General features: G+C 40.6%; 2 protein-coding genes across 3 annotated transcripts in view; both read left to right on the top strand.

The window, feature by feature from the left end:
* kif1b (kinesin family member 1B) overlaps positions 1–3,369 on the top strand; it is a 62,505-nt gene extending 59,136 nt beyond the window's left edge. For both annotated transcript variants that reach the window (XM_034695289.1, XM_034695290.1), the window contains one exon: positions 53–3,369. In XM_034695289.1, coding sequence (XP_034551180.1) covers positions 53–95 — 43 coding nt within the window. In that variant the 3' untranslated portion in view covers positions 96–3,369. The remainder of the gene's footprint in view (positions 1–52) is intronic.
* Positions 3,370–9,656: 6,287 nt separating this feature from the next.
* Positions 9,657–15,577, top strand: pgd (phosphogluconate dehydrogenase). Its single transcript, XM_034695292.1, has 13 exons — positions 9,657–9,793; positions 10,312–10,387; positions 10,466–10,645; positions 10,748–10,813; positions 10,900–11,018; positions 11,121–11,190; positions 11,292–11,426; positions 11,524–11,713; positions 12,925–13,055; positions 13,245–13,378; positions 13,875–13,974; positions 14,569–14,691; positions 15,082–15,577. Exons 1-13 carry the CDS (start codon positions 9,786–9,788, stop codon positions 15,199–15,201), a joined length of 1,452 nt encoding a protein of 483 aa, XP_034551183.1. The 5' UTR covers positions 9,657–9,785; the 3' UTR covers positions 15,202–15,577.
* Positions 15,578–18,091: the final 2,514 nt, after the last annotated feature.

Raw genomic sequence — 18,091 nt, 5'->3', positions numbered from 1 at the left:
CTTCTTCACAAACCGCCACTTCATCCCATCCAATGAAATCCTGTCCCCACAGATCGAAGCTGGCAAGGAGGCGCACCGGCATGTTGAAGAACTGAGCGAGTTGCCGGACACACAGAAAAAAACACAGCTTCTATTGTTTCTGGAAGCCTTTGAACATACCGAGTGTTAACACTTATTAATCTTTGTGATTCTTGACGGTTTTCTCTTGTAAGTAGACTTGTGGCTTAAGTCTCCTTTCATGCGACTAAAAGTTTCTGTTCCAGAGGAATATGCCTCCCCTTTCCTCCCTCCAACAAACCTCTGACAACTTAGCTTTCCTCCTCTCTACCCCTCTCCTCCTCAGCTTTTAGTGTTTTTGTTTTTATGACGATGTTGGGTCTAATTTTGTTCCGCTTTGTTGTCATTCCCTAACTCCCCTAACTAGTAGCATGTTGTAATAGTCTACTTGTGTGTGCACGATTCTTCAGAAACAGTTCTTTCTGGCCACTAATTTCAGTTTGCCAATCATCTGTACAAAAATGTCTCTATCAGTGTTATCTGTGTCCAGAAAATATTTTATTTTTATCTTTTTTTTTTCTTTTGTATGCCCGCATGATAACTGCAGCAGTCCTCAGGAGTAGACAAGGTGTCTTCTTAAAAGATCAAAGAAACTAGTTGAAACCATGAAGGGACAACAAAGAAATATCTCTTACTACATATCTGTTAACGTTCTGCTAGAAAGGCTACTTAAAGATCTAGTGCTGCTAATGAATTCATAGGCGTTTCTTCTCTTCATTAGATATGCATTAGGCCGCTGCCTATAGCTCGCCTCTACTGCTTCTTAAAAAGCCTTTCGAAAGAAATTATCAAGTTGAAAAAAAATGTCTAAGCCCCAACTCAGCCAGACATGAGGGCAGCACTGGATTCTCAACTTTCATCCATGATGTGATATCTAGATCCCACTCCTCAGCCCATGTAAATACACCAACTCCCAGCCCTGAGAGTCCCGTTAGTCAGTGAGTGATTACTTACAAAAAAAACATAAATACATGCTTACTGATCATGCAGAAAGATGATTTCATATCACAGAATCGAAAACATGACAGCAGATTGTTCCTGCAGGAGAAGATCGTCGCCCCTGTCCTTGAACTAAAAATAGACAGGGTTTCCAGTAGAGGAGGAAAAGGGAGATGGACATAATTTGTACATACAGCCTGCTCTGGGATCAGTGTTGTAGTTATCGCTCATCTAAGACATTCCTCTCAGCTCCTCTTGCTTTTAGCAGTTTTTTCTTAAACTATCATGTTGAGGCTCGGACCTGAAAAGTGTCTCAACATTTGCTAAAAGTTAGTTTAAGCCTCACGTGTGTGTATGTGTGTGACACAGAAGACTAAACAGAACCTGTTGAGGATGAAGTAGGATTGAGAATGAAGTTGTTTGAGATGCGTTAGCCTTGATGCCAGTAGGTACTGATGAAGCTACTAGCACTCAGCCTGCAGGACGGACGACGACAGTCTAACCCAAGACTCACTCAGTGAAGTACTTCTTGTTCTGCAGCAGCGCAGGTTACCATGTGTTCATTTTCTCATCTAACTCTCAGTGGGTTGACTTTATTTTTTAACTATTAACACTTGATTATTTTTTCTATTATGCTTTAACCATTCCATAGTGAAGTTTTATATGAAATGTAACAGAGGGCATTTATTACTTCATTTGTAACCAACTTTATTGATGTTAAATCTTATTTTGCACATTAACACATATCTATAGCAAGACAAGGGCAGATCATAACATGTGTTGAATCCAGGGTTATTTTTGAGTATCGGGATCACTGATAAGAGCACATATCAAGGCTACACTGGATAGCTTTTTGTCAAAAAGGTTTACTAGAAAGAAAAAACAAAGAGATATTAAAGGGATGACATATACTCAAAGGTTTTATTCCTGGCATTGTTTATGAAAATATTTGCTCTGTATATTTGCACCACAGCTGCTGCATTTGGCTCCTGGTGAATATTGAATATTTTTGGTGCCTCTGTTTCTACAGATTGTACAAATGTTATGAGTCCAGACGGGCGAGAAAAACTCTGGCCAACCAACCAGCAGTGAGCCCGCCCGCTGTATTATACGAAAGGGTTAAATGTGTAGAAACAGAGGTTGCCTGTCTGTTACAAGTGAAAGTGAAATTATTTGAGACATATTTTTATAAAGGCCAATATAAGAACAAAGAAACATTCTCCTCAGAGGTCAGTGTAATTGAAATTGTAAAGTTTGTGCCCTCAGGTCGGCCAACCTGCTGGTCACAGAAACTGAGTTGTGTAAAATTGTTTCTGAGGAAATGTTTTCTGTTTAAAGAAACACAAACGAGAAAGAAAATATTGATTGAAAATATAGCTATGCACTGATCAAGGCTCAAAGTGCAAAGTGCTCACATGAACTTCAGTGTACTCAGCATATGTTAGAAACGTACGGACATGAAGGTCCCTGCCAGAGCAAACATTTTCTCTTCAGTGACTGATTTGCAGAGGTCTATTATTTTGGATTGTGTATTTATTGTTTGCAATGTATATATTAGTTTGCAGCTCTTTGCACATATCAATAAAAGGTTCAACTAACTGATCAAATAAAGTCTGTGCGGTTTAGTTGTTCTACTCAGAATGAACCAAATGACGGTGTGGCAGCCTCTTCCTGTCTGAACTGGGAGAGCGTTGAATGTAAAATGACGATGTGTGTTTTTCCATCATTTCCAAAAGAGAATTTAAATGTAACCTGCTGCATCTTTTCAGGGGAGGTGAGTTACAAAAGTGTTTCCTCTTGATTAGAACGTGGTTTGAATGAAAGTCTGCTTTTAATTTGACATTATTTACTCACGGCTCATGCTACACAGCCACTTACAACAAAAAAAAGGTGGTTTTAACATTTTTTCTAATATCAGGGAATAGAATATGAAGTAGCTAGTGACATCTAAAATGACAGTATACTGTTGTTGTGCTGGTGTCTTTCTTCACCTCAACACTTTTTTTTTCCGTTGATGCCTTTCAAACAAAACTAGCCATGATATTTCCCATCTTTCCCTCTGACAGTTAATATCAGTTAACTCCCTTTGGATTTGTTCAGCTACAGAAAAAGACAGACCATGACATCAAACACTGTACATTATTTGTCAGACTGGTTTCATTTTCATACTTATTTTGTAAATATCTGTGTTGTATGGAGCTTGAATTAAAATGTAAATATGTTTACTGTATTTGTAATAATTATAATCCATTCGCTGTATAGCATAGATGTGTCATGCAGATATCCTAATTCTGTGTATGGTAATCTTGCACCATTGAACTGTTTAGTGAATGAGGAAACAATAAAAGTGCAAACTGTGCATTAGCAGAACAAGTGCCGCCTGTTTGTCTGCTCCTTTGGGGACAGTTTGACTCCAGTCTTGACATGATTTCACATGTCACAGCTTCCTGTTATATCTGCCAAGAATTTAAGAATAAAACAAACAATTCACAAAAGTTACCACAGTTATAGTTTTGACCAAGTACCTGATAGTTTTAAATAAAAAAATATTGATTTGTAAGTTTAGAATCTTAAGCTTTTGACACAAAAATGTCAATCATAAAAAAGTTTGGGTTAGAAAATAATCTCAGTTTAACACTATATAAAGTTGTATTTGTTAAATTTTAAAATTCCAGCTTTATGTTCATTATTACATTTTTAAATAGTCCATAGATTTGAATCATGACTGTATATCTGACGTTTTTATTTTTTCAAGTCAAATTATATGAATATTGATTTAAGTATATAGTACGAGAACTTTTCTATTCAAAACCTTAAGGTAATATTTATTTTCTGGGAAAAAACATCGTCCTGTGTCCTAAATTTCAACTCTTTTCCGATGAAATCTAGGCGTCCATATCAAAAACTTGTGCATTCTTTGACTTTCAACAACACAGAAGAAATATGGCTAGAATTATTGAAATGCCTGGATCTGGAATCTTCCCATATAGCACCACTTCCTCCTTACTGCTTGCCATTCGTGTGAAGATTTCCTGGTCTTAAACCGGTTTAGTGTAGCAGTATTTCTTTTTTTTTTTACCTGCCACAGATTTCCTGTATTAATGTGGAATAAAAGGTTGTGCTTTCTTAGCTGTGAAAAGGAAAGAACACATTTTAATCTGCATGGAAATAGTGAACTTTTATTGGGAAATGTACTTAGTTGTGTGCCTTTGTTGCTTTTTATGCTATATAAAACCTTACAGACAGACATGAGCACTCAAAAACAGTTTGGGTATTTTTTCAGGAACATTATAATCTATAGTCATGGTTAGATAGATTCATCTGCTCAGTTTCACAGGATCAAATGAGCCTCCTGATTCTCCCACCACTGGCCCCAGGTTTGTGGAACTAAAGTATGCAGGAATTCACCCCTCAAGCTAAAATTTGACACACGAACCCTCTTGAACAGCAGTCTCAAAAATCAGGTGATACAACAAGACCCACCTCAAGACCTTGTCAAACTTTTGCAGCACTTGTTTCTCAGCAATATATAATTTAATGAACACAAAGAGTTGAAATGTATCAATCTATGAGGTTTTCATTTGGAGCCCCTTGATTTTTGTTACAATGTTACAATGTTACAATGTCATTTAGCAGACGCTTTTATCCAAAGGACGTACATATGAGAACAAGAACAACACAAGCAAAGATCTAGACAAGAGGAAACAAGATCAGTAAGAGTAACAAAGTGCTTCAAGTCAATTTGGGTGCAGGTACTGCCAAGCAGTGTAAAGGCAATGCACAAAAATAAGTAAGGAATTTCTTTTTTTTTTTTTTCCGAAATAAGGAACATCTACAATGAAGCAACCAACCAATTTAAGACCTTCCATTATCATCATCAACAATTAACCTCACCACAATAATGACCAAAGTACCAAGTGCTGGGTCACTCAAGAGCTGAACACAGATTCCCAGAGTAGAGCAGGACAGTGCGAGTCAATCGTAGCTGGAAGACATGATCTGCCACTGGGGACAACAGTGGAGAACAGTCTAGCTAAGTGCATAGTGCTTCCTAAAGAGCTGGGTCTTTAGCTGTCTTTTGAAAGTAGAGAGGGACTCTGCAGATCGAATGGAGTTGGCCAATTCATTCCACCATTTAGGGGCAACCGAAGAGAAGAGTCGAGCTAGTGATTTTGAGGCCTTGTGTGCTGGAAGCACTAGGCGCTTTTCAGAGGCTGAGCGTAGCGGGCTAGAAGGGCAGTAGACCTGGATGAGGGGTTCCAGGTAAACTGGAGCAGTTTTGGTTACTGCTTTGTAAGTCATGATTATAGTTTTGTATCTGATGCGAGCTGCAACTGGAAGCCAGTGTAGTGAGATGAGCAGGGGAGTGACATGAGCTGTCTTAGGCTGGTTGAAGACCAGACGTGCTGCTGCGTTCTGGATCATTTGCAGAGGTTTAACTGTGAATGCAGGGAGGCCTGCCAGTAGAGAGTTGCAGTAGTCAATGCGTGACATTACATGAGCTTGAACCAGGAGCTGTGTTGCGTGTTCTGTCAGGTAAGGTCTAATCCTCTTGATGTTATAGAGGGAAAAACGGCAGGACCGAGCAATCGAGGCAACATTAACCTTGAAGGTTAGCTGGTCATCGATCATGACACCCAGATTTCGGGGGAACTTAGTGGGCATGAGGTTTTGTGATCCAAACTGGATATTGATCTGTGGGTCCATAGTGGGACTGGCTGGAATGATAATAAGCTCAGTCTTGGACAGGTTGAGCTGTAGGTGATGTTCCCTCATCCATTTAGAAATGTCAGCAAGGCAGGCTGAGATCCGAGCTGAGACAGTTGTGTCGTCAGGTGGGAAAGATAGGAAAAGCTGTGTATCATCTGCATAGCAGTGATAGGAAAAGCCATGGGAGCGGATCACTGCACCAAGTGATGTGGTGTAAATTGAGAACAGGAGGGGACCAAGCACTGACCCTTGAGGTACCCCTGTTGATAAACCATCCATATTGGACACTTCTCCTCTCCATGATACTCTAAAAGATCTCCCTGTGAGGTAGGACTTGAACCTGGTTGAAGACTGTGCGCTCCAGTATTTTTGAAAGGAATGGAAGAAGTGAGACTGGCCTGTCATTTTCAACCTGGGCTGGGTTGAGAGTGGGTTTTTTGAGCAATGGTCTGACCCTCGCTTGCTTGAATGTAGTAGGGAAAACACCAGTGGACAGAGAGGAGTTAATGATGTTTGTTACTGCCGGGCTGATTGTGGGCTCAATCACCTGCAGGAGATGTGAGGGTAACGGATCAAGCGGACAGGTTGTGGGTTTAGCGGCAAGCAGAAGCCTGGTGACTTCGCTCTCACTCAGTGGAGAGAATGAGCTGAGTGAGGAATCACTAGCTGGTGGCCGAGAGCTGAGTTGGTCAGGCTCAGAGAATTTGTTACTGATGGTAGCAACCTTGTCAGTAAAGTATGAGGCAAACATGTCCGGGGTCAACATAGTGGAGGGTTGTGGGTTTGAGGGAGAAAGCAGAGAAGTAAAAGCGGAGAAGAGTTTGCGTGCATCGGTGGCAGCACATATTTTTGCATAATAAAACGCCTTCTTAGCAGATTTTAAAGCAGAGGTGAATAAGGAGAGTTTTTGCTGATAGTCTGTCAAGTCAGTGGGTTGTTTGGATTTACGCCACTTTCTCTCAGCCGCTCTTAGCCCTGCCCTTTGCTCTCTGATCACCTCCGTGAGCCAGGGACAGGGTGGAGTGTTTCGGGCAGGCTTGGACACCAGTGGGCAGAGTTTGTCCAGAGAGGAGTTCAGTAAGGAGCAGAATGTGTCTGTAGCTTCATTAGTAGAGAGTGTGAAGGACTCGTTACATGAAGCCATAGCCGCTGAGACCTCATCAGACAGCTTAGTTGGGTCAAGTGACCGAATGTTTCTGCGGTATGATATGAACTGAGTAGTGGATTGTTGAGATTCTGGTAATCCAAGCGAAAACTGAATAAAGTAATGGTCAGAGAGGTGAAGAGGAGTCACACTCAGATCAGCTGTGGAGCAGTTGCGTATCAGTATCAGATCCGGTGTATTGCCAGCTTTGTGTGTTGGAGGCGTTGCAATCTGTTTTAAGCCAAAGGAGGATAATAGAGAGATGAAATCAGTTGCCTGGGCTTTATCCATGTGGATGTTCAAGTCTCCCATAACTACCAGTGGTGAGCCATCATCAGGTATGTCTGAGAGTAGCATGTCCAGTTCCACAATGAAGCTGTCCAAGTGTCCCCCTGGTGGGCGGTACACCACAACCATGTAAGCCTTTATAGGTGCAGTGACCTTTATTGCATGGTACTCAAAGGATGTGTTATTGCTCATTGGTTTAAGCTGGTTGAAGTTCCAGTCATCAGGTAGGATAATGCCTGTACCACCTCCTCGGCCCGTAGAGCGAGGTGTATGAGAGAAGATTGCATCGACTGAAAGGGCAGTTGGTGTTACAGTGTTTTCTGGGCGGATCCAAGTTTCTGTCAGGGCTAGGACCTGAATGTCGGACAGTCTAGTCAGAGAGTTAATGAATTCTGCTTTGTTAACTGCAGACTGGCAGTTCCAGAGGCCAACTGTGACGCAAGGTTGCGGAAAGGAAGCAAACTGTAGAGAGGACAGATTTTGAGGGTTGTGTTTTCTGCCATTGTAGCGTTTTTTTCTGCTCTGATTTAGGACTTTGATATGTTCATAGCACATGATGCGTTTGAAAAGGTGACACTGCTGGTCAGACAGTGGCCTTGCTCAGTGGACCCGCACAGGTAGATTCGCAGATCAGAGCTTGTTCTGCTGGCAAATTCGTATCAAACTCTCTTAAAGCCAAGATTTCAGTGAAACTCTGCCCCAGTTGTTATCACTGTAGCAATCAATAGAGGGTGCGACACGCATCAGCTGCCTCTCCTATTGTTGTTGTAATGAGAGTGAAACTAACATGCTCAGCCTAATAAGCACCTGACAATAGCTAGCTTCCAAAAACAACTTCAAGCAGGGCTATCTGCCTTTTTTGTTAGGTTCATTATCTAGCCTTAATTGCAAACATGGTAGACATAGCTGTAGTACTCACCTCAACTCTCAACTCAGCTTTAGTTATAAAGCTCTTTTATACATATGTAAACATGCAGCCCAAAGTGCTTCACAGAATAAAAGATAGACAGAAAACAACAGCAATGGTAAAATTATAAAAGGCATGATTATAAATAAAATACTTAAAAGTAAAATAAAGTCAATACAGTAAAATAAATAAAATAAGTAATAGTGGAAAGAAAAGTTAAAAAGAAGGTAGCCTTAACAAGATCAGATGAAGACAAGAAATAGATAGATAAATAAATAATTAAACAGTGGTGGACAGTAACAGAGAAAATGTACTTGAGTACTGTACTTAAGTACATTTTTTGAGTATCTGTAGTTTACCTGAGTATTATTTTTGAGGATATTGATTACTTTTACTCCACTACATTTAGAAAACGATTATTGTACTTTTTACTCCACTACATTTCTATCAGTGCTCTAGTTACTCACTACTTTTGAAGTCAGCTCATGAATTTCCTTCTCTTTTCTGAAATCTGATCCCTAAGACAGTAAAATGTGTTTGTGTAGTTCTGTTTGTCTCAGTGGTTTAGCCATACCTGTATACCGTCCATCTCCACAGACATGAATGTAAAGCAAAGAGTGTTGAGTTACTTAACATTTGTTTTATTCCAGATAAAAATTTAAAACTAAGTTGTCTGTGCTTGGAGTAACTTAGTGTCTGTTTTTATTCCATGGTATAGTTTTTAAAAGATTTCAAGGAATGTTTTCTAAATAAACATAATTTAACAGAATGTACTCCTATATATTCTTGACTGCACTTAATACAAAATACAAAGTTTGGAGATTTTTCAAGAAGTACTTTGAATACTTAAGTATTTTTTTAAAAGGAAGTACTTCAGTACTTTAACTAAAGTAATAATTTGACTGAACAACTTTCACTTGTATTGGAGTAATATTTGACATGGAGTATCTATACTTTGACTTCAGCATGGAAGCTGTGTACTTTGTCCACCACTGTAATTAAATAAGATAAATAAATGTCAAAGCAATGATTAAGATAATAATAATGATTAAAATAATAATAATAATAATAATAATAATAATAATAATAATAATAATAATAATGCAGTCCAGTGCTAAAAATAAATTACTCCACATTAAAAGCTTGATTAAAAAGGTAAGTCTTAAGTTTATTTTCAAAAAGTACAGGTTCTGAAGTTATTAGAGGGAAAATATACAAACAAATGTCTACCCCTTATATTTATAACAATATCCATTTAATTTTATTGTAATATTTTATTCTAAAGATGACTGGGTAGTATCTTTTGAATTTATGTGCAAAGTCAAAGTAGCAACATTTCTGCAGTGAAGTAGAATATACAGTTTTTGTGAATTTGCTTTCTATTACTTTTAAATGATTTCAATGTAAAGGGCAAATCCATCCCCTTGTGGGTGTGTGCATACGTACATTGATTGAGAGCCAATAGAGCCAATAGTAACACTGCTACCTCTGCTCAGTATTCTAAACCAATCAGAACTCTCGAATAACATCGCTTGTTTACTGAACGTCGTGTGATTGGTTGAAATTGTACGTGGGCGTACGTGGGCGTACGTGAGCGTCCCCTCGCCTCCGTCACGCTATTCAGGGAACCAGGAAGTACAAAAACTAGCGAGAAGGAAATCCAAGTGAAGGGGATTGTAGTCTGAGCTCGACTGTCATTTGAACACTGATACTTCACGCTTACTCTACCCACTGAGCACCATGGCTGAGTAAGTTCTACATTACGTTTCTACTTATTTACGTACTCGTTTAAATGGACATGCTGTAGCTGATACACGTTGTTTTATAATTATTCACTTTTCACTTTTCGTAAGAAAATGTCTGATAGTTATCTTGATCTGTTATGTTGCAACATTGTTAGCTTTCTTGTTTAGTAAAAATCAGTGTGACATGAAAATGTAGAGTGGAAATGTAACGTTATAAGTGTCGTCGTTGTTTCTGTCCATCGTGGGGAACATTAGCTTTGAAATGACAAGTTGTGTCACGTCAGTCTGGCTTTTCCAGCCGTGTTTTCACTTCCTTCAAATTTAATATAAAGGTTATTGCTTCTAGTTAAACTTTGAAACTGTTTGAATTACATATATATATATTACATATATTGAATGAGATATAAAAATGTGTGTGAGGAAAATGGTTGTAGACACTTTGGTCCCTGTTGATGCTCATGCTGTTACCAGATCCCCATTAGAGTCCCTCAATAAATGGAATTATTTCTCTTTGTTTACAGAGCAGACATTGCACTGATTGGTTTGGCTGTCATGGGCCAAAACCTCATCATGAACATGAACGACCATGGCTTTGTGGTAAGATGATGACTCTAGTGTCCATGTTTTTTCCTCAAAGCAGTAAAACTTGTTTAACACTTGAAACCTTTTTTTAAGGTCTGCGCCTATAACCGCACCGTGTCCAAGGTGCACGACTTCCTGAAGAACGAGGCAAAGGGCTCCAAGGTTATTGGAGCTGAGTCTCTCGAGGACATGGTTGCCAAGCTCAAGAAGCCCCGGAGGATCATCCTGCTGGTCAAGGCTGGACAGGCTGTGGATGACTTCATTGACAAACTGGTGGGTAGTTTGTGCCAAACTGTGTTTAATTAAGACCATTGTTGAAAGTTTGGTCCTAGTTATCTAAACCAACTGACTTTCTGCTGCTTGTAATTTTCTCAGGTTCCTCTTCTTGATGCTGGAGATATCATCATCGATGGTGGCAACTCTGAATACAGAGACACAACAGTAAGTCAGGAATGGACTGTTTTGCAGTGAATCCTTCTGTCTAATCAAGGACTTTCTCATAGCTCTTTTATGTTTCTGCTCTCCAGCGGCGGTGTAGGAGCCTGAAAGAGAAGGGTCTGCTGTTCGTCGGCAGTGGAGTCAGTGGTGGAGAGGAAGGGGCACGCTATGGTCCTTCACTCATGCCAGGAGGACACAAAGAGGCCTGGTGAGTCCTTGTATTAGAGACTCTTCTACATTTCTCAGAAGAGTCATTCATCTTTTTCAGTGTAGGTTTATACATTTTAACACGTGTTGCTTTATTTCTAAGGCCACACATAAAAGACATCTTCCAGAGCATTGCTGCAAAGGTTGGAACAGGAGAACCCTGCTGTGACTGGGTGAGTGGTACTTTATTTGTATTGTAGATGTGATGCTTACTGATTTGATTGATTGATTGGTTGTATCATTTATTATCATTCACCTCTGTATTTGTTTGCAGGTTGGAGATGAGGGTGCAGGTCATTTTGTAAAAATGGTCCATAACGGTATCGAGTACGGCGACATGCAGCTGATTTGTGAGGCCTATCATCTGATGAAGGATGTCCTGGGAATGGACCATGATGAGATGGCTCAGGTGAGCTGCAGTATGAGATCTCCATGAATACTTTTGCTGACATTTTAGTTTTTTTTAATTAAATTAATTTTCTTCACCTCATGTTCCAAACACTCAGGCTTTTGATAAATGGAACAAGACAGAGCTGGACTCCTTCCTGATTGAGATCACGGCTAACATCCTGAAATTCAGGGACTCTGATGGCACACATCTGCTGCCCAAGATCAAAGACAGTGCTGGGCAGAAAGGCACAGGGAAGTGGACCGCTATCTCAGCCCTGGAGTACGGCACACCTGTTACTCTGATCGGTAAGAGGAAGAAAAGTGTCTCTAGACAAGGAAGTATCTGGTTTCCTTTTCTCTGCTCTCAGTTTGTTTATCATGATGACATGGCAAAAGGTGGCATGCCACACCTGTTGGGATTTCATCATGGCTTTAAGAAATGTAGGGGCAGTAGGCCACATGATTAGAGTTTGTTGGACTAATGTTTAGGTGTGACAGTTAGCTGACACAGTGTTGAACGTGAGCTCTCTCTAGGGAACATGATCAATACGTTGCCTCTAAGAAGATTGAAGGCTTTTCCAGTGGGCTGCTCATCCCAAGTGACATAAGGGGGATTTGTGATCCTCTCCACAGCTTTGGTCTTTGCTCTGATGCATAACACACGGTTTCATAACTAGAAAAGACAGTATTGGGATCAGGAAGCATGATTAATAATCAAGGGAAAGAGGTGACATAATGTTAGCTGAACATCATGGACTTCCCTCTACACAGAGTGCATTATGTACATCATAAATTAGTCAAGTGTAATCCAGCAGATAGTTTTGGGCATGACAGGAAATCCCTGCTACCATTTTTCCTTTTCCTGTATTTAGAATTTCCGTGTTTGCTTTATCCCTATCAATGCAGCAGATCTTGTTGTTTTATGGAGAGACACCACTAGTACAAAAGGCTTTATTGTGTAAGAGTTGCTGAGCCAGTCCGAGTGGAGCAGGCAGGTCCGTACAGTGCTCATGGCTGGATTTCTTTCCCCCCAATACAGACCACATTCCTCACGGGGACAGTCGAATTATTACCTTTCCACAAAATCACTGTGTCTGCCAGTCCCTCTGTCAGTGGGTTACATCACTGACCTGTAAAGTTTTTTGCAAGTCATGCTTACTTTACAGTTTTTCTGTGTATCTCTAAATACATGAAGACAAGTGGTGTTAAGATCAGTTTGAATATTGATACGGGCAATCCTGCCTCTTTACTAATGCACCAGTGCTTACAACAGTGTAATTGTAACTGCTGAGTCATGCTGATTCTCAGTCATTGTCTGTATGCTAGCATGGTGTTTCTGTAGCATAGTATCTTTTATGTAGGCATCTGCTGTCAGAGGTTATAAACATTTGAATAGCTGGTTTCCTCTTTTCTGTTCTGTGTTTTTGTGTGATATTTCTTTTATATGACGTGGACAGAGAGCTAACTTGGATCTCTCTCTGTTTCCTGCTCCCTCCCTCCCTCCCTCTGTTTTTCAGGGGAGGCTGTCTTTGCCAGATGCCTGTCCTCTCTAAAGGATGAGCGAATGGAGGCCAGCCGCAGCCTCTCAGGGCCCCAGGGGGTCAAATTCAGCGGTGACAAGGCTGTTTTCCTGGAGGACATCCGAAAGGTACAACATACCCAATCCAGCATTCAGTTTCAGATTAATTTGGTCCACTGAGCTGAATCTGATAAAGTTATTTCATCAAACACTCCTGTAATACACTTGTTTCCTGAAGGTTATTATGTTATGTTATTACCAGCATTGTCTTCAAGCATTCTGCCAACCAGCAACCAATTCTTATTTCTCTCTGTTCAGGCCCTCTATGCCTCCAAGATCATTTCCTACGCGCAGGGCTTCATGCTGCTGCGACAGGCAGCCAAAGAGTTTGGCTGGTCTCTCAACTATGGAGCGATCGCTCTGATGTGGAGAGGAGGCTGCATCATCCGAAGGTACATTCAACTTCATGTGTTCTGATATGGCAAAATTTGCCTTGTGAAACTTTCTGTCAACACTCGTCTTTCACACTCATGATGAAAACTACTGGTCAAAGCGTAACATAGAGGCTTGAGAAAGACAGAGGAAAATGTGTATTTTGATGATGTGGCTCAGTTGTTAGGGTTTTTTGAAGCTCACCAATTTTAATTGCATGCCATAACTGATGTAATTAGCTATACATTTTTTCCAGTCCAGTGTATTTCTGGAGTAAAAAGTACAGATTGATGCAATATGACCTTTAATGTGTAATCAGAGCGAGGGGAGAATGAGGAAATTCTGGTTGTGGCACTGACTTTTGTAATCTTGCACAAACGTTGCATAAACCTAAATCAAGCATCCAGTATGACCTTCAATGTGTAGCTCAGTCATGGTATTTTAGTGCGAACAGTATCTTTCCTTGTTTTTAATCTTCACTGTTGGGTAACGCTGCCCCTCTGCCCTCCAAAACAGTGTCTTCCTGGGTAAAATCAAAGAAGCTTTTGACAGAGATGCTGAGCTGCAGAACCTGCTGCTGGACTCTTTCTTCAGTGATGCTGTGCAGGACTGTCAGGTACGAGGAAGGAGGAAGTGGCCAAAGAACAATTTGCAATACCCACATTGACAAAGACACAAAAAAAGAGTTATTTCCCCTTTAACAGAGACAGTATTTTACAGCACCGTCTGTTGACTCTGTCATCAGTGATATAAGAAGCTGTTTTTGGTAGAGGCTTTACAAACTGACATAACAGTGAAATTTTGGGATGCACTAATGTATCTGCTTAACGTCAGAATCTGATCATATTTGCCCTTTTGACAGACATCATCCCACTGGCAAATGACGTGCCATGGACTGATGTCAGTAGCTTATGCTTTTCTTTCACATCAAACCTTATTGCTCCTTTGTAAAACAGACACCAATAATTACACCAAAAAATAATGGCTACCTGAATTGGCTAAATAGTTTTTTAAATATTTGATATTGGCCCTAATTTTCATAATCCTGCAGTTCTTGATTAAGGTATCCTATCACGATTAGATTAGACAGATATTTAATTTGATACAGACTTTCAGTTCTTGTCCTCATCTAAACACATTATATTAATACTATATTACCTCATCTCCATCAACACATACTGCTTTAAACACGTTCAATCTCTTCGTTTAGGAGTCATGGCGCAGAACAGTGAGCACTGGAGTCCAGCACGGTATCCCCATGCCGTGTTTCACCACAGCACTGTCCTTCTACGACGGCTACAGACATGGCATGCTGCCCGCCAACCTCCTCCAGGTAAGACAACAGTTGATGCTGCAGAGTGGAGCCTGTTAAGCATATGGTGCAAGTTTGAAGGCATGTCAGATTAAGAAGACCAGGTGGAGCTTTCGTGTGTGTGTTTGTGATTGGATCTAGACGCCTTAACTCCCCCATGGTATATTGTGTGTGTTTGTGTTTGTGGCTTATTAGTCATCAGTCTTATTTTACCTTTTTCCTTGAATCTTTGAAACTTAATTGACATGTGAATCCAGAGCTGAAACAAATTATAATAATACTTGTAGATATTTGCAGGTTGATAAATAACTAATATTTTGAATACAGATTATCAGTTTAATTGAAGTTAAATGCATCTGAATCTTGTCTTTTTGTAGATTCCAGAAGTTATTAATGTGTTTGTGTTTTCAGGCTCAGAGGGATTACTTTGGAGCCCACACATATGAACTACTGTCAGACCCAGGCAAACACATCCACACTAACTGGACGGGCCATGGTGGAAATGTCTCCTCTTCATCGTACAATGCTTAAAGACCTTCTCCACATCAGTCAACACAAAACCAAACAAGATGAGAGGCTGAGGTGAAGAGGACATGTTACACATTCCACACTCACCAACAATCACCATAATCCAGCTTTTTACTCCCCTCAGTGACGTGTTACTGCAGTTTTATTTATCAAGAAGTGGAATTATAGATTATGTGTGCTGTAAACGATTCACCCTGCGTGCTTTGGTGCAACGACTTTTATAAGAAAACAAAACCTATCTGGATGCTTTTGTTATTATGCTGGCTACCAAGCTAATGTTGTCATGTTGAGCCCAGGATTCAAGGTGTTAACACTGGATTAGGGTGAACTGTTGCACTGTACTGTATTAGGCTAAATAAAGATTTCAATCCCTTTATAATTAGCTTGTATGGTCCTTACTCTGGGTGCTGTAAACAGGATTGAGGTGTGTTTGTGTGTCGTGCTAATTTTAGCTACAAATGACAGAAGTTGCCTTATATATACTTAGGATATTTGGTTTAAAAGGCCTGTCTGGTCCAAGACGGTCACTTTAAGTCAGAGCCTTTACACTGTGTATCAACACATGTCAAAGTGTGGATAGAGATAATAAATGTTGCTGCGCTATACTTAAAGATTATATCAGTTTTGATCTGTACTTACACATATCTGAACCTTGATAAGGGTTGAAAAATTCCAGGAATTTTTCAAGTTGAAAACTTTCCACGGGAATAAACCAGGTATTTACCAAATTGAAGGTTGGCTCTTAATAGGGAACTTAAATATAGCTGGATAAAATATATTTTAGCATAATCCTGACTAAAACAACCAGATTTCATGCAGGTACAGTTGAATATTTATGCTATTCCTCAATCCCATGCACATAGCACACTGCTTACTGCAGGGCTATTGAGACCACACCCCCTACATGCACTGTGCATTCCTCCATCACATGCACAGATGATTTCTAGAATCCTGGACCGCACACAGGGTTCCCAGGCGTCCTGGAAAACCTGGAAAACAGTTGACCAGTTTTCCAGTACTGGAAAACACCTGGAAATTGGGAGAAAAAGTAAAATGTCCTGGAAAATCACATATAGTCCTGGAAAATGATTCCAACATGGCTGCGTTTGACCTGACCCTATTAACAAAACACATCCCCATTCATTGAAAGTTGAGTGCATGCTGTGCTGGAAAAGACAGCGACACTGCACAACTTTTTTTCACATCTTTTCTCCTTCACTTCATAATCATGCATTCACAGAAAACTGGGGTATATTGTTTATGTTTTATGGTACATTTGGCTCAATTACCGTACTCTAGCTCAGTTGTTCTCAAAGTGGGGTCCTGGGACCCCTGGGAGTCTGTGAACCGTAGCGTGGGGGTCCATGAAATAATTTGGGTTAGGGTTGTGATTAGGATTAGGGTTGGGGTTAGAACCAGAACCGAACCAGAGCCATACCAGAACTGGAGCAGAACCGAACCGGAACCGAACCATACCAGAACCGAACCAGAACCGAACCAGAACCGAACCAGAACCATACCAGAACCGAACCAGAACCGTACCAGAACCGAACCAGACTTGAACCAGAACAGAACCATACCAGAACCGAACCAGAACCGAACTCAAGCAAACTGAACCAAAACCAGAACCAAACTCAAGTAAACAGAACCAGAACCAACTCAGGTAAAGAGAAACAGAACCAACTCAAGCAAACATAACCAGAACCAAACTCGAACAAACAGAACCAGAACCAGAACCAGAACCAAACTCAAGCAAACAGAACCAGAACCAAACTCAAGCAAACATTATTAATGTCCTCAGGTTGGCATTGAGAAAAATCAGATGCCTCAGCTTGGATGGGCTGATCCAATTTCTCCTCTCAGTGAGTATTTGCCCGGTCTTCAAGAAGACTCTCTCTGAAGGAACAGATGAAGCCAGGATACACAGCCTCCCCTCCATCACCTGTATCCTATATCCTCACATGTGATTGGCCGCATGGCCAACATGCTGACCAATCAAAACAAAGTTCTGCTGTGAACAGAGCTGGAGCTGAGCACTGAGAGCTAAGCAGTGAAAGGAAAAAACTGGGAGCCGGCTCTCTCTCCATGTGAGCCGACTCTTCTCGATTCACTATAAAGCATCGCATTGATCATGACACATCTCTACCCTGCTGAGAGTCCCCTCAATGTAGGTGGAGTTTGTCCACTGGAACAGAGAAGGTTCCCGTCAGAAGCCATGCCAACACCTGCATACTCGCACTTTACATATGAGGTCAAGAGATAGGGAGAGGGTGTGCGTATGCGTGCGTGCGTGTGTGTGTGCGAATATGTGAAAGGAACCATTTTTATCTTATGTTGATAACACTAATTAAGGCAAGTAGAAGAAGTTTCATACTGAAAAAACACTTTTAACATTTTTTGTATTTATTTTTGAACTTTGAAAAGTGTAAATCTGACCCTGAGCATAACAGGAGGGTTTAAAAAAAAGTAACAGCAATCTACTCCTCTCTTCATTTCTTAGCTGTGCTCTCCATCGCCCTGTCAAGATATCATCAGCTGCACTGTGAGCTGAAAAAAAACATGCTAATGGTGCTGCTGTCTTTACTCCCACAGGCAATCAGTGGGTGATGCTGTGTCTGACAGGTGTGTCACAGCTGTTATTACACCTGCTGTATAACAGTAAACAAAGCCTCACCTCAGCACACCTGTGCTGCTCATAGCTTTGGTGATTGCCAGGTTAGAGATTGTTTCGCTTCTCAATTCAGAGCTTTGATCCTGCAGGGGGAGTACAGCAGAGTAATACAAACATGGCGATTCATCTGCTCTACATACATACACTTTAAGTACCACTAACAGGTAGCTCCATTTTCAGAGAGACTGGTGGCAGCCCCGCTGATATAATGAATGTAGTCAT

Source organism: Notolabrus celidotus, chromosome 11 (assembly GCF_009762535.1).
Source record: "Notolabrus celidotus isolate fNotCel1 chromosome 11, fNotCel1.pri, whole genome shotgun sequence".
Lineage (NCBI taxonomy): Eukaryota > Metazoa > Chordata > Actinopteri > Labriformes > Labridae > Notolabrus > Notolabrus celidotus.
The sequence above is the reverse complement of the archived record's forward strand: the minus strand, read 5'-3'. Positions and strand labels throughout refer to the sequence as shown.